The sequence below is a fragment of the Podarcis liolepis genome (genome assembly GCF_965112155.1).
Source record: "Podarcis liolepis genome assembly, chromosome: 5".
Taxonomy (NCBI): Eukaryota; Metazoa; Chordata; class Lepidosauria; order Squamata; family Lacertidae; genus Podarcis; species Podarcis liolepis.
Window position 1 is genome coordinate 85,253,289 of NC_139556.1, and position 22,606 is coordinate 85,275,894.

At 40.8% G+C, this 22,606-nt stretch overlaps 1 protein-coding gene across 1 annotated transcript in view; it reads right to left on the bottom strand.

The window, feature by feature from the left end:
- Positions 1 to 22,606, bottom strand: part of SI (sucrase-isomaltase) — a 144,880-nt gene that overhangs the window by 43,361 nt on the left and 78,913 nt on the right. The window contains exons 41-61 of the mRNA XM_083503737.1: positions 21,452 to 21,600; positions 20,384 to 20,468; positions 20,241 to 20,297; positions 19,303 to 19,427; positions 16,748 to 16,836; positions 15,566 to 15,615; positions 14,696 to 14,866; positions 13,602 to 13,751; positions 12,952 to 13,158; positions 11,729 to 11,883; positions 8,359 to 8,527; positions 7,490 to 7,586; positions 7,267 to 7,379; positions 6,920 to 7,045; positions 5,634 to 5,762; positions 5,001 to 5,111; positions 4,775 to 4,837; positions 4,213 to 4,329; positions 1,843 to 1,927; positions 609 to 747; positions 124 to 257 (exon numbers count right to left, since the gene is read on the bottom strand). Of these exons, the coding sequence (XP_083359863.1) occupies positions 124 to 257; positions 609 to 747; positions 1,843 to 1,927; positions 4,213 to 4,329; positions 4,775 to 4,837; positions 5,001 to 5,111; positions 5,634 to 5,762; positions 6,920 to 7,045; positions 7,267 to 7,379; positions 7,490 to 7,586; positions 8,359 to 8,527; positions 11,729 to 11,883; positions 12,952 to 13,158; positions 13,602 to 13,751; positions 14,696 to 14,866; positions 15,566 to 15,615; positions 16,748 to 16,836; positions 19,303 to 19,427; positions 20,241 to 20,297; positions 20,384 to 20,468; positions 21,452 to 21,600 (2,521 nt within the window). The remainder of the gene's footprint in view (positions 1 to 123; positions 258 to 608; positions 748 to 1,842; positions 1,928 to 4,212; positions 4,330 to 4,774; positions 4,838 to 5,000; positions 5,112 to 5,633; positions 5,763 to 6,919; positions 7,046 to 7,266; positions 7,380 to 7,489; positions 7,587 to 8,358; positions 8,528 to 11,728; positions 11,884 to 12,951; positions 13,159 to 13,601; positions 13,752 to 14,695; positions 14,867 to 15,565; positions 15,616 to 16,747; positions 16,837 to 19,302; positions 19,428 to 20,240; positions 20,298 to 20,383; positions 20,469 to 21,451; positions 21,601 to 22,606) is intronic.

A 22,606-nucleotide genomic window follows, 5' to 3' on the forward strand; every position in this document is an offset into this window, starting at 1 on the left:
TCCAAGGGCACAAATGCTGGGAAACTGGTCTATGCATTTCACATATTTTAGGTTCCAGACGATCAATGAAGCAGCAGTGTTGACAACCTGTTTTCCTTCTCTCAAATAAAAGCTTCCCCTTACCAATCACAGATTTTGTAAGCTGATCCCATCTTGCATAGTTATCGCCAAGCCAATGTCCTACCCATCGTCCACTGGAGGGATAAGTTGAACGGGTAATAATGATCCCACGTTCCTTTGTGGCGTTGCGCATACCACTAATAGGAAGATAAAAAGGCACGTGTGAATATAGTGTTGCATGCTGAATTATTATGCTACTTAAAAATTCCACTCAATTTGGATTTCAAAGTGGCTGCTGCAACTTCCCATGCTCCACCCCACAACAACCTATAGCAATCTAAAGGGCGAGTTGTGGCTTCGATGCACAAATCAATTTCACATGGATTATCATTTTGCCACTGCAAGAGTGCAAGGGATAATGTCAATGAAAAAATTCTAGCAAAAAATTGCAGAACGTGAGGTGTGGCACATCATTACTATCACAACCAACATCATATTGTGTAAAGAAAGCAGGATTTCCAGAATATGAAACAGGGAAAACAGCTTACTAGTAAGTTGGTTCTGCTTGAGACCATCCGTACAGGTTATGTACATCATAGTGCCTCACAGGTGTTCCATCAGACAGATGTTGTTCAGTATCCATGCATAGCGTCACAAGATCCAGTCCTCGTTCTCTTAAAACCAAGGCTATCGAGGAGACAAGGTAAGACCACACAATGAGGTGGGCCATTTTCAAATGGAATGGGACATGTTAATTTTCTCTTAGAACTAAAGATGCAGTCTAGGATCCATTGGCAGAAATGTTTAACAGTACCATGTTTCCATATATTAACTTCTCTCTTATGTCCAGGGCTAGATAGTCATTTGTAGCAGACAGCACCATTAATTCAGCCTGATTGTCTCAGCTGCACTGGTCCCCCAGTTTAAATGGTTGATACAGTGATACAACCTTTTTCTATTTGAGGAAAGAGACTATGAGACCCTAAAGACCGATCTGAAGCATATAGTGCTGTCCCATTGTTCAAAGTAAGGAGACCTCAGCTAGGTCAGTATCTAGTTGTGACATTATTTGTCACACTGGTAAGAAGCCCAGTTGAAGACCTTTGGGAAATTATATATAATATCTGCAGGGATCCGTAAAGCCGTCTGCAGTTGTGCGGAAGAAGTATCATTAAAATATACCGTATTTTTTGCTCTATAAGACTCCCTTTTTCCCTCCTAAAAAGTAAGGGGAGATGTGTGTGCATCTTATGCAGCGAATGCAGGCTGCGCAGCTATCCCAGAAGCCAGAACAGCAAGAGGGATTGCTGCTTTCACTATGCAGCGATCCCTCTTGTTGTTCTGGCTTCTGAGATTCAGAATATTTTTTTTCTTGTTTTCCTCCTCCAAAAACCTGGTGCGTCTTCTGGTCTGGTGCGTCTTATAGGGCAAAAAATATGGCATTTAGATGCTTAACAGGGACCTGTTCCAAAGGTTCAGAACAGGTAACATTAAAAGGGGATATTAAATGTGAAAGACTAATTGTAAGGTTCCTGTTGCTATTTGACAAGTCAGGAAATATACAAACAAAATTAGAAGTGAAGCAGTTGAATATCTTTTGGTGCTTGAATAGCAGAAGTCTCATTTAGCAAGCAAGCTATACTCTCAAATCTGCAAAAGTGAGACATGAATGAATTCCATGCAAAGCCATGGGAAAGGTTATTATTTCATCTCACTGCTTAGCTAAATAAAAATAAAAATGCTGATCCAAGGGAACCTGTGTGTTTTAGGAACCACACTTACCTGGCATATAGGGAGGTTTGTTTAAGTATAAAATCCTGCAGCCACCAACAGCTCCATCAATGAAATTGGATGGTTCATTCATGTCCTAAAATATATTTTGAATTTCCAAAATATAAAAAAATTAGCATATTCTGATGTGCATACCCAAACTTCAGCTCAAAGCAGAAATTCATTAGCTCATAAACATTCACCTCGAACACCACTCTGTAAATCATACTCCCCCAGTTACAGATAGGTAGCCGTGTTGGTCTGCCATAGTCAAAATAAAAAATTCCTTCCAGTAGCACCTTAAAGACCAACTAAGTTAGTTTTTGGTATGAGCTTTCGTGTGCATGCACACTTCTTCAGATACACTGAAACAGAAGTTGCCAGATCCTTCTATAATATACTCCCCCAGTTAGCTTGTCCATTAGGAAGAAAAAGAGTTGCATGTTGATTGTAGTAAGAAAGAAGTCTGAATCTTTCCCCCTCCCTCTTCAGTTCCCTGGCAGGCTGAGAGACCTGTTGTTTTCTCTTCCCAGTAACTACTTGTACTACTCTGGAATGTGCCAGGTCAATGGAAAGGGGTGGGGAAAGAAGTCTATCTTCCCCTCTGTCTGCACGATGCCACTGCTCATATGATCACCAGGCAGCTGAGTAAAGAAAAATATTTATTGTGTTGGGCTGCAGGTTCGGAGCGAAGGTATATTTCTGATGGGTTGAGATTGATCATTTTGCAAGCTTCAAATATGCTGAAAAGGTTATCTTAATTCTTTCTGATAATTTTGGAGAGAACTCAGATCATTTCTGTAATCTTTAGTTTGGGGAGATCTGAATGGACTTATTATTCCTTCAGATAAAATATTTTTCTTGAGATTCACATTTGTACGCGGCAGCTTCCTCATAATGAAGTGTCTTTCACAACTCACAATCAAAGCATAGCAACATCCTCATAAACCAACACTGATGCATTAAAGTTAATTAGGACACATCTACACCATGCATTTAAAGCTGTCTTACACCACTTGAACAGTCAATGAACCCTGGGAAACCATAGTTTGTTAAGGGAGCTGAACATGCAGAGCTACAATTTTCAGCACCCTTAATAAACAGGTCCCTGGTTTCTCCATGACTCTTAAAGTGGTATAAGAATGCTTTCACATTATGCTATGGCTTTGTTACTTAGGTTGCAATGCTAAGTCCCAGCTGGTAGTAGAAGGGCTGAATGGAACAACAGAACCACCACTGGATTTGAAGCTCTGCCGCTCACACTAGCCAGCGATTGGTAACTATTTTGGCTTATAGTCCAGGGGAATGGGAGACAAGGAGCTCTGTGGATGGTAGAGGCTGAGCAATTTTGGGTAGCGGGACTCTGCTGCCGTATCTCAAAGACATTCAAGAAGGGTAGATCAGTGTTTAGAAAGCTATGTGAAGCATCATACTAATTCTTAAAACTAATCAAAAAGCTGATAGCAGATAAAGAAAAATAAAATTGGACAGAGACCACAGAAAGATTGACTGGAAAAGTAAGATATTCCAACCAACCACTTGAAACTCCTGAATTCGTCTCTTGGAACTCCTGTGGAGGGACTTGACATAAAAAGGAGCCATCTGTGAAGAATCCATGTTTATGACAGAAGGAAAACTCTCCAGAGTACGACAGACCTTTAAGAGGCAACTCCACACAGAGGAGTAGGAAGGTCAGGTGGTACCAGGTGAGGAAAATTTATTGTCACCCCCCCAACATTGTTTTGTTTTGTGTTTTGCCTGCAAAAATGGTTTTACGTTATTTCATATTTTCTTACAAAGGAATGTGGAGTCTGAGCCTCTGATAACAAGTAGGCGACTATGGACAGATACTTAAATCTACAGGATGGATTGTGTTTTGGCTTGTGTTATTTTATTTACATTTATTGTTTATTTATTTAATAAAATTTATTTTAAAAAACCTGCAAAGTGGTTTAACAAAACAAAACACAAAAAAACCACAGCAGTAAAATAAAAAAAAATTAACAACCCTACTTTAAAACATACAAAAGCTAAAAAATTAAGATTAAAATTACTTCAACTTCCTAAGCATCTAGGTATGCTTGCCTAAAGAAGAATACTTTTAGCAGGTGCCCAAAAAGAGTCTAGCAAAGGCACGTGCTTTGTTGAAATTTCAGCCTTCACGACATAGGAAAACAGCCAAGTAAACAGTTATTTTCGTGGAGGAGGGTCAAGATATTAACTGATATGCATGAAATTTCATATGTAGCTATATAATCCCTAGTGTAGTAAAATAAGTGACATTTCTCCTGGTATATTTGTTTTTCAAAAGCCCAAAATTCCTAACAAATATCAAGTTATTTACAGAACGAAGGAACCAAAGAATTGGTGTGTGATACTTACAGTCCACAGCCCATCGTATTTGAGTACATTGGCATGATAGTCCACTAGCTCTCTTTGCCACCACTGTGATGTGGAACTGCGCAAGAAATCTGGGAAAGCGACATAAGCCCGGTACAACTGAAAACAGAGGAAGGGGTAAAAAGTTGTTTTTATTTATTTAAAACATTCCATTCAACCTGCAGCAAAGTTTCTGTGTTGGTATATATATATATATATATATATATATATATATATATATATATATATATATAATCTAAAAATCAAAATATAATAAATGACACCCACTCAGGCAATAAGAAACGAGAGCACGTAAAAAAATTAAAATAAACAACAACCATGGAAACTACTTAGGAGAAGGGAGAACAAAATCATCTGCTGTGATAAGAAGACGAATTTGGAGCTTACATTAAACTCTAAAGGATAAATTCAACCAAATAAGCCTATGGTGCACAAGTACTATAAATTGTAACGGTTAACATATAGCTTTACAAAGGAAGATCAATGAAATTCTGCTCAGAATTCACTTTTTCTGTAACCACAGAGACACAGTTTTAAAAAGTACCTCAAGCTGAACTTCTAGACTTGCATTTTCATCAACCGTTACGTTGGGGTAGTCTGGCCACACCTTGTGGGAAAGGAAGAAATGCAGAGTTACGCACACAAAATCCTTATTGTATGCATTTGGAAACAATTCATTATTTGGAAAAATGTGGGAAATTGCTTTCCTGAATTCGGAGTCATGGTAAATTCAAATGGAATTTTGGATGGGTCAGATATGATGACAGTACCTTTGCCCATGCGATGTCTGTGCTGTTGATAAATTTGATAAAGACGTCCTCCTGTACACCACTTGTGTACGTATTATACGGTTCTGTTTCATTGCCAGAAATGGCTGGATCCTAAAATGAAAGACAAAGTTGTACTCTTACAATAAACCAGTAGAAATGCTAATTCTCCTAATTCATTATTCCCATTTTTGTCCTGCCTTTCAGGGTTCAAGAACCCACGAGGGAGGAGAAAATCATTAAACACTAAATCATACAACAAAGCTTAAATACAAATTGGACAATCCAGAAAATAAAAATATTCATTACATCACAACATCCTCTATATTGGCTGGTTTGATGGGGGTAGGAGATCTTGATATAGACTGACCACACTGCTCAGAATTCTATTTCCCATAGCATATTAGACTGAGGTGGACATTTCAGTTATTTACTGAATCATGTTGAGACAAAGGTGTTGTGAAGAGACAGTTCCCAGGGTTGAGTAATTGATCAGACTGATAGTTCTAGATGGGTGTTTTACTTCCCCTCAAGGAACAGGTACATAGCTTGTGTCTGCATTGAGGTACTAGACCAATAATGCATAAGAACGAACAGTGCATAGTGGTAACTCAAGAATGATTAAAAACTACTAACCAGGATGATGATGTACCTTGAACCCTCCGATTTTATTCGATCAACGAAAGCTGGAAGGTCAGAGAAGTTTTTGCCAAGTGTGAAGTCTAGCTTCCGTTCCATGTAATCAATGTCTGTATATTGGACATCCTGTAATAAATAAAACAAACAAAAAAAAAAATAGAAGCATCAAATATACGTGTGAAAAATAAATAAAATGCAGCTCCGGTAATATACTCTAGCAGAATTTTATCATGATGAATTTAAATAAATCTCAGTATGTTCTGGGTTCAAAACATAGAAAGCGAGAAGTTCACATTAAGTCTCAAACACGCCTCAATACAGTTAAGAATATTCAAGAGCAGTTTCACATTTTGGGGTCTCCAGAGGCATACCTAACCTCCTTTCAGCATACTCCTACAATATGTAAAGTGTGAATATGGCGAACAGATGTCTTCAAACATCATCACAGATGTATATTCTAAAGCTTGGCCAAAATATCTAGCCCCTCCCCCTTTTTGAGGGAGGGGGTAAAAACCCCCACACATTTCAGAATCTTAATGTGATTTAAAATATTAATTTTCAAAATTTTGGAGCTGAAACCAAACAAGGATTAGGAGGATGGAAATAAATAATATCTAAATTAAATTCCACTCTGTCCATAGGTGGTGGTGGGGATAGCCACTCAGTGCCAATAATAAATGATAGCTTTGACAGATTTGACACCATTGCAATAGGATTCCAAACCTCCAAATGGTACACTATAGGAGTGGAGAAAGTAAACAGGAGAGCTCAGAAATTAGACTAGGGTGAAAGGTAAATTTGCTCTCTGTTCTACCCTCATAATCAAGCTTCTGTATCCTATTCCTTCCTCATATCTGATTTCTTGGCAAACACTAGGGTGCGACAAACAAGCACATCAAAATTTATGGCGGGATTCACCTAACATACCCATTCATGTTTTTTTGCTAGCAAAATGATATTTCCTTCCCTGAATTGTCTCAGGGAAGGAGTCAACGACATCCCAGAACTGTTTATGCAGGGGATCGTTTCATCTAGGAAGCTAATATACTTGTTCAGGGTGGAGGTTTGTAACGGTGTGGCACTGAATTCCACACCTATTTTCCTTATATTTATTGTGAAAATAAGTACCACAGAAATCAAAATCGCTCTTACATTCCTTGTTGCTTTTCAATGAATGAGATTATGGGAAATTTCAGTTTGGCTGCATAAATGACCGATCCTTCCTTGCTAAAAGACTTGAGTTCAGTTCAAAGAGCAACAGCATGCAATTTCAAGGCACTTACGTAGGGTATTCTAGCTGCCCTCATTGCATCGTACACTTCGGCAACCTCAGACGTGTTTTTGTACCCGTAGCGGCAAAGCTGGAATCCCAAGGCCCAATAGGGTGGCATGACAGGCCGTCCAATTAGCTACAATTGAAGAACAAATCATAGAATTGAAACAAAACAAAACATTGAAATATGGTAGCACACAAGCAGTCCCACAAAACAAATCAGAACTGATTCATCCAGTCTGCACAGTTGACCTTCATAATGCAAATATCCATCCATATTGGATGGACATATAGAGAAACTGGTAAAAAAGAAATCTCCATGGATAGACTGGGATGTTATAACAGTAGATGTCTTACTGCAGTGTACTCCTGAACTACTTCTTCTGGCTTCGGCCCTAAAACCATGTAAAAGTCCAAAATTCCTCCAATTGTGCGATATGTCAGGGCAGGTGTTGGCTGGAAGGTGACATCTGAAAAATCCAGAAGGAATAGGAAATCAATAATCAATTGCCATAAATGTATGAACAAAAAATGAAATTCTGTGCAGATTTCTTTATTTTAAAAAATGCTGTTCTTTTACCCATAGCATTGCTGTTCAGCAAAAGAACTCCATGAGCACTTCCATCATTTTCAAGTCCCATGTAAAAGGGGTGAAAGCCATAGGAGTTCAGCTTGTACTGTAAAAAAATAAAGGCAGAAGGATTTCATTTCTTCTGCATCTAAGACCACATATCTCTTCTGAAGATATACACATATTTGGATGAAGCCCAGGGTGTGTGCCATCTCAAACTCAGTCCTGAACAATTCTTACTCCTCCACCACCCCAATTCTTTGAGCAGAGGTATATCAGTACTTAGCCAGGTTTGATTTCCCTTTGTAGGAGGAAGTCGCTAGAGGCTTGTGATGTTTTTGTTGGAACTTAAAAAAAAAGTTCATTGCTACCACATCAGGTCTTGAAGGAGAGGAAGCCTGTTTTCAAAAACACTGCTAACTTTGGGAGCCTAAACTCAGTTCTGTCACTGCACTTTGCTGTTCTCCATTCATAACAACCTTGATACACACATCCCACTGTACTTTTTTCTGACTATCTCCTAGTCTTAGGCCATCCTAACTTCCATGGAAATATATTAACAGAGCATCAACGGCTGTCAACAGGTCTATCTCAAGTCCAAGACTCTGGCCCAAAGAAACCCATATTGACCGCCTAATAACAGAAATCTGATAGGAAACTCCTAACATTATCCCTTCCCCAACCATTTTTATAGTCCAAATTACCATATTATACATTTACAGCACTCGTTGTTTTCCTCTTAAAAGATGTTCATTGCTTTCTTAAAAATTCAAAGTTACTTTTGCTGTTTCGGAAAGGAAGCAAGTCCAAAGTAGGAAAACGGAGACAGTGACGCAAACTTAGAAAGAAGCAGAAGAGTGAGCAAGAATTCGGCTTACACCGGGTGGTTGATCTTTTGTGAACATTCCCCAGGTCTGCCAGTTCATATCCCTCCGGAACTGAGTGTGCTCAGTTTCTCCAAATCCGTACACATATTGCGATGGTAGGCGAGTAGCAATCTGAATGAACATGTCGCTAAAGGTGAAGCCCGGCACCTGAGAATTCCAGCTGTAAAAGAAGGATGGTTAGTCTATATCAGGCATGTCCAACAGGTTGATCGTGATCTATTGGTCGATCACGGGATGTCCCTGGTTGATCTTTTGACCCCCTGAGAAATTTTCTAAAAATAAAAAAGGTCAACAACTATGGTTAATCCTCCAGTGACAATGGGTAGATCACTGCCAGTTCTTTTGTACTGTGAGTAGATTGCAGTCTCTTGGGAGTTGGACCTGCCTGGTCTATATCATATGGTGCAACTCATGCAAAGCAGAAAAGTGGTCATTTCTCATGAGAGACAGCCAAGAAATAACCAATGCTTCTGAAAAGCACATTTGGCCACATTTTCAAGATAAGAGTCAGGGTACTGGCTCCAGCTGAACTTAGGTGGCAACTTCACGTTAAGTTATTTTCCAAATTTCTGAGGTAGTCCTATCTACATACATACTCTCTCTCTCTTTCTCTCACAAACACACACACATACACGTGTGTGTGTACCTTTTGGCCGGACGACACAGAAACCCAACTTATTCTAACCTTATATTTTCTCCCACCCCCCAAAGGATAGTAGGGACATAATTGTTGGCTGTTTGCCAACCCACATGCCCTCATTCCTGCAGCCCCCCACACATTGGAGGCAGAATGTCTGCAGTAGGCTATCTGCTCTATTCCACTAGGCTCTCACGCAGATCATAGAAACCTTCTCTTTCAAGGTGCTTAATTATACAGGGAGCCTACTAAAGTAGAGCAGGTTTCATGCTCTAGATAGCTAGCCCTCAAAACACAGAGGAGAAATGCAATAATAGTGGTGGATTAACATGTGAATGAGTAAGGTGAGGGGCCACTGAGCTCATTTCCACCCATCTCCTTCCACAATCAGGGGTGGTGGTGAAAAATGAAAGAATATAGTTTATTTTATTTATTGAAGTTATATACCACCCTATACCCGGAGGTCTCAGTTTCTGGGATGTGGGTACCACATATTACCGGTTATTGCTCTGTAATTCTCAACCTTTCTCTTAGTATGGCACAGGCACATCTTGGTGTTTAAGTGCAAAGAAATTATCTGAGTCATTGCTAATTTTATTACAGAATCAGTGAGATTCAAACTGAGAACACTTTTCTTCTGGAGAAGAATATGTAGTAATTGAATGGCCAGTTGTCAGCAGAACAAAAATGTTTGTGCTAAACCTACAGGTTATTCCAAAAATCTCCACACCCCAAATTTTTGGAGTTATGACACACTTGTCCTTGCTTCCAAAGTGGAAAGGGTTTCACCATGTTTCTGTTTGATATTTTCACATTTTGTTCAGAACTTCAGTTTTCCCCGGTACATCTCTCTCTGCGTCACTACATTGATAATACAATGCCCTCTTGATGTGAACATACATGTTAGATTAAATCCATACTCTATTTGTTTTAGCAAAGTAAATGCGCACTTGCCTGCACTGATTTTTTTTTTTAACTCAGCAAATATTTGAACATACTTTACATGTTCCACACTTCAGTGAGTGGGTGAGACATTCTGGGGGCAATGCTTACCAGGATTCGTCTTAATTTGGGAAAAAATTACTCACTGCATTTTTGTAGTATTTTTTTATTAATTTCTAAAAAGTACAAGCAGACTATAGGTGGAGGCAGACAGCACAAACCCTCTTTAGCAACCTCACATCAAATCCTCACAATGATCTCAGTTATTATAGATGTCATGATGGAATGCCTTCCATGAGAGAGTTACAGATAGGTAGCCGTGTTGGTCTGCCATAGTCAAAATAAAAAAATTCCTTCCAGTAGCACCTTAAAGACCAACTAAGTTAGTTCTTGGTATGAGCTTTCATGTGCATGCACACTTGGTATCTGAAGAAGTGTGCATGCACACAAAAGCTCATACCAAGAACTAACTTAGTTGGTCTTTAAGGTGCTACTGGAAGGAATTTTTCCATGAGAGAAATATTTAGAACTGGCAGCTCTCTAGTGCTAGGCTAAGCATTTATCCTTTTCAAAACAAATGAACAAGAATTCTCCTTCAATTAATGAGAGAAAAACACACACATTAAAAATTATCAACTGGGAGAGAAAAGTTCAAGAAAATTCTCATGGGTAAGGTGCAGAGTGTTGTTTTATATATTTATATATATACATTAACAAAAGGGGTGTTTAGTTTGTTTGCTGCGTGCAGACCACTGGTCAGGCAATTACAGTGGTACCTCGGTTTTCGAACAGCTTAGTTCCCGAACAACTTGGAACCAGAACGCTGTGCTCCTGAGTTTGTTGCGCAGCAAATTTGAGTCCCCCACATAGTAATTAAGCCTTTTTTTCCTCTCGCTTCTGCCCTTGCCCCGCTCATTTGAGTCTCCCCTGCCATCGTAATTAAAGTCTTCCGTTTCTGATTGCAGTGTTCTGAGGTGATATTTGGTGCTTTTGTTTTTGCTAATTTTTTGCATTTCTGTTTGTGTGGTTTTTCATTTTTGTGACTGTGGCTTGTTTTTCATTTTATGACTATCATCAGTACAGGTAAGGGAAAAAATAATTTTGATTTTTATCATCTACAATACTATCTTATTTATTTTATAGTAGAGAATGTTGATTATTGCTTTCATTTTATGGTCTGTTAGATAGTGAAATTCATGTTAAATTGCCCTTTTAGGGGTTGTTTTTAAAAGTCTGGAGCAGATTAATCCATTTTGTATTACTTTCTATGGGAAAACATGCTTTGGTTTTGGAATGCTTTGGTTTTGGAACGGACTTCCAAAACGGATTAAGTTTGAGAACCAACCACTGTAGTAGCATGAAACAGTCTTTCCTGAGGCCTACATTTCAATACCCACATGATACAATTAGAGCACAAATAATCCCAGAACTGTAGTTTAGCCCTCGCAGAGCTATGACTCCCAGCACCCTTCAGAAACTACAGTTCTCAGGATTCTCTGGGAGAAACCATGCACTTTAGGTATGTTTTATCTGCATGGTGTTGATGAGGTAATGCCTTCTATGGGCCTTTTTGAGATCAGGAAGAGTGGTTGGCCAGGGAGACTCCAGGATGCTTGATAAATGTTTAGTGGAAATAACAACACACACACACACACTTTCCTTGTCTGAATTTGTGTGAATGATACCGTAGCATCATAAGCAAATTAAGACCTTGGTTCAGAGTGTTTTCCTGCTGATCCTTGCTGAAATGAATCTATCAATAAAATCAAAGGTTCCACTTACATAACAGTTCCTGTGCTTTTGCGTCGGATCTGAAGGCCAAATGGGTTGTTCACAATGTCCACTTGATACAGCCGGCTGGCTTCTGTACTTTGAGAGCTGCTTGGTGTGAAGAGCGGGACTGGAACTTCGTATCTTTTGTGGTTGGGATCATAGATCTACGGAGAAGGGAGCATTCTTCAGGGTGCATAAGATATGTAACAAAACCAAACATCACAAGGACCTGCTTGTCTATAACTATAAGAGTCAATGCAAAAGGGCAGTTGAACTACTGTTTTATTACCCATTTTATTTACATGAGAATCTCTATCCCGCTTTTCCAGTGCCCATGCACAGTTCACTCCAATTTAAAATCACAGTTTAATACATTGCACACTAGTAAAAGGTACTTTTAAAAATATATTCAAAAACATCCATGGTAGAAATCACAATAAAAAATGACTTCAGCAGGCAAAAGCTTCACAGAATTATAAAAATGGTATTGACCAATCTAGCAAAGGACAGCCAGAGAGAAAAAGGGCCATATTATTGCCCCATTGTAGAAGTGCTCTGCTTGTTGGCACTGACTTTTCAAAGCTTCTTATCATGCACATTCTAATAAGTTGTCTGCAATGTTAGTTCCACTCCAAGGAGACCCACTGAAAGTAATGAGCATGACTAAATCAACTATTAATTTCAGTGGATCTACTCTGGTAGAATGCACTAGAGATACATCCCAGTGCTTATCCACACTTACTTTTCCTCTGCTTTTTCCAGTTATAGTCTGCTCTTAAATGCTCCATATCCGAGGGCCCATTTTAATTTTATTTTTTGCTCTGGAACTTTTCCACAAAAAACATGCTCATTAAAGCTCAATCGGAGCAAATGGCAATCTGCAGAAAACCTGAATTGCTGTTTGCTCCGATTAAGCACTAAAGAAGGGGTTTTTGTGGAGAAAGCTTTGGGGCAAAAAACAAACAAACCTAAACCCAACAACAACATTCAGACACAGAGCTCTTAAGCATGAACCTGTGTCTGGAAAAAAACAGAGCAAAATGTAAGTGCTGATAAGCCTTTGATGTCTGCATACTAAAGTACTTTCCCATGAACAGTGGCAATGATGGGATTATCATATCATGGAACTGAGAGGATGCACCAAAAGGGTTTATTAAGAGTGCCATCCTTGGGGAAGGTTTGTTAGCTGCAGCATCTTAAGGGGGGGTGTACTCCATGAGATTACAGTTTACCTTAAACTGTAGCATGTTGTTGTAATGGTAGGTCACTACCAAGCGAAGCTGGTCAACAGCTGGTGATTGAGACCCATAAGGATTAGGATAGATTGTGTTCCTCTGCAGATCAGCTGTCACGCCCTCAGCACTGTGTTGAATGTTACTAGCGGTGTAGCCATAATTCTTGGGATAAAAGCAGTGAGGCACACCAGGAGTAGAGACAACCTGAAATAAAAGACCATATTAAGTAAGTCAACACTATGAGAGAGGCTTCAGCAATAAACAGGAAATAGGACTGACAACGGGCAATGGGAGGACTAATGAAGGCTAAGGCTTACAAAGAGCTTAAGGAACAATTTAAGGGTATCTTTCACAAGTAAAATATGGTCAAAGCAACTTTTAAAACAAAACAAAAAAAACTCAGCTAAAACTGCCCATGAAAAGCCAATATTGGTGTAGAACTGCAAAACAGAAAGAAAGAAAGAAAGAAAGAAAGAAAGAAAGAAAGAAAGAAAGAAAGAAAGTCTTACATTCCCATAGTTTCAGATCAAAATTAAAATTCATCATCACAAAACAAAATGGTATCAGATGAGATTCAGAAACTGGGTAATTTTTTGGCACATCAAATGGTTCCATTTCACCTGTTTCACCAATTCCCAGTTGCTTACCTGCCAGAAACAGCCACGTTCTTCACAAGTGCTTTGTGTTGGTTCTGGGTATGGATAACAATTGAATTTTTCTGTATCTTCTGTAGGCTGCCCCCATTTCAAGGTATACTTTTGCCCCAGTGCAAGCTGAAGACCTTGAATGTGCAAGAGCTTTGGAAATAATAATAAAAAAGCAACAAATGACAAAAATCATTTCACAGTTCTGTGTACATTAAACAGCAGCCTCATTTAAAAAAAACGAAATGTAGTTTTATTTAATTAGTTTATATGAAGTAGAGCTGGCTCTTTGCAGCATACAAACATAGCTATAAATGTACATGACAGCAGGCGGTAGCAAAAGGAAATGGAACATTGGGAAGAAGCCACTTTCTCAGTTCATCTATAATAAGCCAAGATGGCATGGAGAAATTTCCCCAGGGACAACAGCCAAGTGGAACTCGGAGGTTCCATGTCAAGACAAGCTTAGGCAATTTCAATAGGTCAAATAGTGGGAACTGGGTTAGAAGTCTAGGGATGGAGATCATCAACAGGCAAAGGAGAAAACTGTCTAGGATGCAGAAGACAAGCAAGTTAGATTAAATGTGGTAGCAAAGACCTGAATTCTTAGCTACTGACAGAGGCAGAATATCGAGGATGCTGGATGGTGCAGTTTGAAAGAGGTGCCACTCTTGAGAGCTAATTGGGACCCGAGACATACTGTAACCACCAAATGAAGCTTACTGCAGGGAACAGAGCCTGAATGGTTTCATCTGCAGCTTCACAAGGGCTCATACCTGACTGGACACCTTATTTTCCCAGCAAGTAATCACAAAGCAAAGAATGCTTTGTGCACCCTGCACCCTGTTACCTGCCTCCAAGACCCAAGCAATGTGGAACTGAATACAACCACCATTTTTATTCCTCTTCCCCTTTCAATTAGGGGGAAAAAATGTGGGATTTAATGGTGCACGGGAAGAACTTTTAATAAAGTAAGTATTCTGGTGTCTATGTAAACATGAGGATAGTACCAAAATGAAAGCACACCAAATGTAGAGATTTGGAGAAATTCTTTTAAGTAATGAAAGTGGTTCATAGTGTCAACATTTTTTCCTTACCTGAGTTGAAGAATCATAGGTTTCATTATGACTGGATGAGATTGGCGCACCATTTTGAAACACCATAACATTAACAGGTTTGCTTGACAGTCCTAAAATTTTAATTTCGCTGAATTTTAAGTTGTTTGGGTCAAAATATCCCTCGTGGGCGAGGCTGATGTCCAAAGCATTCTGAAAGAAAGGGTATGGGTTTTTGTTTTTTTTCATTTCATGCTGTTATTTATGATTTCACAATTGCTTGTCACAGCCTCTCTCTTGCTCCAGTCTGATTTCATCATACAAACTTTTGCTTGAGAAATAGCATCAAGATGGAGGACATTGCACAAATGTATTAGCAAAGCATTTATGATACCAAATTCTACAAATCTATTTGCATGTATAAATGCTCAAAGCACTTGGATTGTTAGCCAGATTTTGACTTCTAAAGCTGCCAGAGATGGCTATTTAACATCTATTTTGAACAATTTAATTAGAACATCACTTAATGGAAAGGGTTCCATTGACTCCACTAATTACTGTGGGACAACCCAACTAAAATAAAAACTAATTGCACACTAAGGTTTCTTGACCAAATGTGTTTGTGTGTTTATTTCTTTTTTCATTGTTTGTTTTTGTACATCTACTGCAAATGTTCTGAAACCTGTTGCTACGTGCAGGATAATTATATGCAGGTGCAAATGTACCGATTTATCACATCAAGGGTTTGCTATTTTAATTAAATAGAAGAAACATCTAAGGGCAGTGCCTGTCAGTCAATCAATTTCTAAATAGGTGCAGAGATCACTAGTCTCAGAAAGACCTAATTCTACACCAAAACTCGGCATCATCTAGGAGCAGGAGCAAGGATATAAGATTAGAGATTATACATACCTGACTGACATTAAATGTGTGCAAGAGGTAAAGGCCATTCTCATATGCATCTGTAATAAGAAAGCAGCAACAGAATGATTAAAGGGGAAGACTGCTAAGAGGACAAAGAAGCAGTTTCCATTGGTGCATGGGAATGCAAGAAGCAATGACAGCAAGCTTTAGACAGCAACAATAAGTAACCTAGAGCTCTCCTAGCAATATCATGGATTTTTATTTCTGTAGACAGGTTCTACTTTATGGGCACATTGATTAGGGACATTATAGTTTGGGGGTTTCCTTCTTCAGACCTGTACTGGGCATGAGCCAGGCAAATATAAGCACTCTTAAGTAGGGTAAATATATGAAATTAAGGGAAGTGAACTTTCGTTCAAAACCACTGAAGGCATATTTACATTATATACTTAGGTATATGAACCAATCTAATTTGGATGTTATCCAAGGGGCTGGAAGACACCGTAGTGCAGTTCCTATGAACACCACTGGGGCAACATCAGAACTCCAGGCCATGTGGAGAAGTGCAACACAATTTCTTTTCCATGTTTGTGTTACCCCTGTATTGGAAGGATGCAGCTGTTGGAGTGAGAATAATCAGGATATGGGCTCCTCTTATATTGTCTTGAACTGCTTACTGATAACAGATCAGTGATGCGATGAGGATGTGAGAAGTATAGCTGAACCCATGGTACTGGTAATTTTAGAAAGGGCCGTAGGTTTATGTTGTTAATCATCTTTTTTTAAAAAAATGGTTATTTGTATTCAGTACGTCTGCTATTAAAATACTTATTAGTGACTTTTCTATGTTCATGTGGTGGTGTTCTTCAAAATCTGCTAAAACAATATTGTTCCCATTCCAGCGTTTCCCATTTCAAGAGGACAATGCTGACACATAAGAAGGCATGTTGCACTTTCTTATTAGGTGGTCCGGAACTTATTTAGCATCTAATTTGAATTTCACATATTCTTAATAAGCTGTGCAACAGCCTTGCAAAGAAGTGGAAGGCTGTAGCTCAGTGACAGAGCACATGCTCTGTGTGAAGATGCCTTGGTTTCAGTCCCTGGCAGAAAGGGCTGGGAAGGACTCCTGCCTGAAACCTCAGGAAGCCCTTGCTATTCTTGGCCAATGGTGCTGATCTAGATGGGACTAATTGTCAGACTCTGTAGATGGGAGCTTTCCAAACTTACCAATAGTTTTTCCATCGTCCCAATAAAGAAGCCCTTGAGCAGCACCATTATCATCCAGAGCAACCATAAGACCCATTGGTTGCTTTCGACTAAAAACAAAAGAAAACATTTAAATGACAAATAATTTAGTTTTCATCACTCTTATGAATTAAACTGGGAAACCATTGTCCTTTGTCATCTGCTCATACTGAGACATATGATATGCCATGGATTCCTGCCTATTTGTTGTTGTTTAGCCATTTAGTCGTGTCCAACTCTTCATGACCCCATGGACCAGAGCACGCCAGGTACTCCTGTCTTCCACTGCCTCCCGGAGTTTTGTCAAACTCATGCTGGTAGCTTCGAGAACACTGTCCAACCATCTCGTCCTCTGTCATCCGCTTCTCCTTGTGCCCCCCATCTTTCCCAACATCAGGGTCTTTTCCAGGGAGTCTTCTCTTCTCATGAGGTAGCTAAAGTATTGGAGCCTCAGCTTCAGGATCTGCCCTTCCAGTGAGCACTCAGGGCTGATTTCCTTCAGAATGGATAGGTTTGATCTTCTTGCAGTCCATGGGACTCTCAAGTGTCTCCTCCAGCACCATAATTCAAAAGCATCAATTCTTCAGTGATCAGCCTTCTTTATGGTCCAGCTCTCACTTCCATACATCACTACATTCCTACCTATACTGTGTCCCAATTTGTATGGGCGCAGGGAGTAGGGAACAAGCCTGATTTGAAAGGGCATGTGGCAGTGGTGGGTGCTCTCCCGCTCACCTAGACCATTCTCAGAGAAAGTACCACCCTTGGGAACCCAGCAGCAGCAGCAGCAGCAGCAGTGGACTTCAGGGCCTGAGGCTAGAGAACTGACCTAAAAGAGAACTTGCTACCTGTGGTCTGTCCCTGAGACATAAATTGAGATCAGGCCTCATGACTCTCAAAGCATCATCCCTGTCTTCACGCTCCCTGTTGTAAGTGAATGCTGTTTGCTGGTTGCTGTGGATGGAGTTTAGCTACCAGATGACTTGGCACTGTTGAGGTCTTTGCCATCCTCATAGTAACATTTGGGGTTTTTTTTGGGGGGGGGGTTATTAGTATTAGTACACTAATACTTGTTGCAACGTTTCACAATAGGGGTTGGAGTCATTGGGATCCATAGTCAGGTGTAATGATCTCTGGCAGGCAAGGAAGCCTGGATAAGAAGTAATGACTCTCCGGCAGCTTTATGTACATTTATTACAAAAAACCCCACACACATCCAGAGCACGGCTTTTTGCCTGCTCGCATTGACAATAGTTGTTCAGTCTGAAACTTCACCCCTCCCACAGCAGGAAGGATGCCAAACTCCTGCTTTTCCCCTCTTGCCCTTCTGTTGCCATCTGATCTTTCCAAGCACCTAGAGCGGGGACTGAAAGGCTGGCCTCCCTCCTCCTTTCACTCAGTCTTATACCTCTGCTTATCTGGTGATTGCCTAGCAATGCTCTGACTGCCCTCCAACTCTCCCTCTTCTAGAGAGCTAACAGAGTTTTCCCTAGGAGGGGGGTTCAAACTGCCCTCTCTCGACTCTGTCAGCCAGCTGTCATCTGCAGAGTCGGTCCCTCATTCATTGAGTTCTATTTCTGAGTCTAACTCTTCCCTGCACTTGGGGGGGGGGCATGTTCCTGACACCAGGAGGTTGGCCCTTCCCTTCCCTCTTGCAGGTCTTAGGCTGTCACTTCAAGGCCTTAGTCTCACCTCTGGGAACCAGCATGACCACCACACTTGCATGAGTGGTCTGTCAGTAGCACTTAAGGCTATGGAAGGGACCCAAGAATCCAGTGGCGTAGCGTGGGGGGTGCCAGGGGTGCCAGCCGCACCGGGCGCAACATCTGGGGGGGCGCGCTCGCTGCCTCCGGACTCGCCGAAGAGCCTCCGACGCAGGCTGTAGCAGAGCCCCATGTCTCGCTGAACCGGCGAGCTGTGCGCGCGCCCGGGCTGAAGGCGCCCGGCAGGCAGTGGCTCTCAGCGCTCGCCGCGGAGGACGCGCCAGGCAGCCCCTCCTCACAGCCCCGCCTCCGCCGCTGCTGCTGCAGCTGCTGGGCCATGTTGCATTTTCCTCGCCTCTCTGCCCCCCTCCTCCTCCGGGCAAGCGGCGTGGTTTGGGAGGCAGCGCCAGCGGCAACTCGCCTCAGATTGGCAGGTTAGGGGTTAGGGGGGGCGCAAATTACTTGCCTTGCCCCGGGTTAGGGGGCGCAAATTACTTGCCTTGCCCCGGGTGCTGACAACTCACGCTACGCCGCTGCAAGAATCTCCCTTTAATCTGGGTGGGATGGAGTACTGGCTGCTTATCACTGGAGCCCCCACCCTATGCCACACCAAAGGTGTGCAGTAACCAATAAAAGTTGTGGTTATCTGACACCAACTTGATCATTTGCCAAGTTATTAGCCTCCACACAACACAGCCTTGATAAGCCCTATGGATGGAAACAGGCAATCAGTTGTAGCTCCTACTGAATATCTATGTATTTTTCGATTTGATCTACCTATATAAATAATTTGTAAAAAAATAAATAAATAAAATCCCACATATCTGACTGTACCTGGCATTGGTATTCAAATCAGGTAGTTGCCATGGGATAATGTAGCCACCTCTGAGATGAAGGTTGATGTGTTCAAGCTCAGCTTGTAAGACAGAATAATTTCCTCGGACTCCAATGTCCTTGCTCTGTTCATGAAAAGGGGGAACTTTCAGTCTTATTTTCAAACGCTAAAATCTGTGCACACACACAAACATCCAGCCAATCGTTAATTACAAGTACAAGAAGTAAAATGTCTCCTCCCCAAGACTCACTGCTTTGGAGGTGGCAGCACAGTTCAGTGTCCTTGACTACGTCCCCAATCTATTAAATCAATACATTTGACAAATCTGTGGGCCAACATTACATTTCGGGTAATTTAAAATGACAGCCAGCCATTTTGGGAGCTTGGCTCCCATTCAGCAGCAGCATCGTTGGCTGCTGTGGTGACACATTTAGGGAGCCTAGTGGGGAATGGGTGCACAATTGGGCAGGCTGGTGAGGGGTCCTTGGCCCATGACCTATCTCTCTGCTGGTGCCAGGCCTGTTCCTTAGGACTGGGGGACCCACTGGAACAGAATGGGCTATGATACAGAGAGCTGAACAGGTGGGGAGGGGATATTGCACAAGGCAAAATGCTTTACCAGGCAAAGCTACCAGTGGATCTTGCTTCTCGATCCTGAAAGACCTACACTGGCTCCCAGGACATTTCAAAGTGTTGGTGCTGACCTTTAAAGCCCTAAATGGCCTCGGCCCAGTATACCTGAAGGAGCATCTTCAAACCGAGGATAGGCTACCATACAACATGAATATTGGCTATGTAACACGTGCATTAAAGGCATGACCCTCAGCAGTTGTGATTCCCTGGAATTTTGGAAAGCCCTTAACACGACATATTACATTTCCCCCTTAATTTAATCTGTTTTCACATTTGGAAGATGGTTCAAAGGAATTTCACTTACTGTGTAATAATCATACCAGCGGGCATCGGGAAAGTAAGCATTCACTGTTGTTTGATTCTGTAAATCAAATACGTACATTAATGTTGCAGAAAAAAATCTTTATTATTCTTATTCTTAAACTTTGCCTTTACATATCTACTTACTTCATCCAGCACAGGGCTGATGAGCAATGCCGGTCCCCAGAGAAACTGTCTGTCTATGTCCCATGTTGTTCTATCATCTGTAAATCTGAAAGCAACACAATAAATTATTAAGTGTGATAATGCTACTGGAAAAACAGTCTCACTATATATTAAAAATGGATATAGATTTGGATCTGGAATATCTTAGCAGAGTGATCCAAATATTGAAGGATATGGAAGCAGTTTAATTTATAGGTCTAATCAATAATGGGTGCAGATGGGGTGTGTGTGACAAAAAAAGGAGGCAGTTTTTCCAGTATCTTTAAAAAAGAAAGGGAAAAAGCCCCTAAAATCTCGACATAGATGCTCCATTTCTGGCAATAAATTGGGCTCAGAGCACATATAATGTATTTATTTATTATATTTATCAGTTGCTTTTAGCCTAAACATGCTGCTAAACTGATGTACTCACACAAATACAGAGCACACTTAAGCTATCTTCAGGTGTTTGCCAAAATATACAAGATTTAAAACATATATAAGTCATGGCCCCAAGATCCCTGGACACATTTGTGCTGCTTGCTCAGTTCTTGACTTTACAGGGACCTCATCAAGGAATTATCTACATGAGTGAGGAAGTCTTCAGAAGCAGTTCTGAGATCCTATCCTTAGTGATTTCATTTACATATTTCAATTTTTATGCTGCGCCTTCTCCAAGGAGCTGTGGGAAGCTACGATACTCTTCCCCCAGACACGCTACCTTCATAACAATCCCTACCCACAAACTGGCTCTGAGGATGTTGGGAGAACCCTAAAATGGTGCGCAACAGTGGGAGGAGAGGAGAGATCATTCTATCAGGCAAGCGATTCCCACAGAACTATGTTGAACTCATCGCCCTAAGTCTTTAATAAACACAGAGAACTGAAATACCAGTCAGTGCCGTAGGCCATGCTACAACTCACGCTACAAGTCTGCACATACATTTTAGTCTTTTAAAAAAGAGCAAACCTTTTAGCATTGGTGACCAGGACTGTTTTGTCTAACAAGCTTACATTTCAAATGAACTTGGTAGAACATTTAATACTTACTCGTGGAGTAAAGGGCGCACAACTGTGCTTCCATGATCATGAGCCTCATACAACAGTGTGTAGAGATAGGGGAGCAAAGTGTATCTGGTATTGAGCACATTCCTGGATAGGTCTTCAAAAGCCCGATCAAAGGATACAGGATCTTGCCTCTAAAAACACAAAGCAGCCTAGTCATTAGACCTACTGAAGCTCTCTCCAGTATTTATACATGGCACACCTAGAACCACATATATTGTGCATATATTAGGGAGACATTTTAAGTCATATAACTGTTGTCTTTCAGCTATCTGAGTTCTTTTAACTCTATTTTAGGTCAACATAAGCTGGGCATGCTCTCAGCTTTATTTGGCCCCCACAACTATGGTATCCAACGATTGCCACAAGAGGGCTGATTTACTCAATATATGTCTATAATTTGATTATACTTCAATTGATTATTTGTAGCTGAATCAGTGGCTTGGCCTCACTGAAAAACACTGTACTTCATGTAAGCATTATTTCAACAGTGTTAGATCTGTGATGGATCATTCGCATAGGCAAGTCATGAAGAGAAAGCTTTCAGCATGTATGAGAACCAGTGTGGTACAGTGGTTAGCATGTTGGACAAAGAGAGAGAACGGTTCAAATTCCAACATAGCCATGAAGTTCACTCAGTGACCTTGGGCCAGTCACCACAACTCAATCTAAACTACTTCACGGGGTTGGTGTCAGGATATAATGGGAAGAACCAGGGATATAATGGGAAGAACAATGGAGAAGAAGTTCATGGTGAGCTCCAGTACCTATTTTTCTAGAGAAATAGCACCGGGGAGAACCCAATATTCCACCTTGAGCTCTGTGGGGAAAAGGTGGGTATAAACGTAATAGCATTAAAATAAATTAATATGAAAATCAGAATAAGAATGCAAATGTGCTTTTCTTGTTAAATCACGATGAGAGTTTTGATAGGAGGTGTGGCGTTTGCCTCCTAGGTGGGTCATAAGGAAAGGGTTAAAATGAGTGTGATGTGATTGGCCAGTGGAAACTGATAGGTGGAGTTTGGGTTAGAGGGGGAGTTGTGTGAAAGTCAGTTGAGAGTTGGGAGTTGAAGAAGGAGGAGGGAGGTTAAGTCTGTGGGTTGGTTGAGTTGTGTGGTGAGGGAGTGAGAAGAGTTGT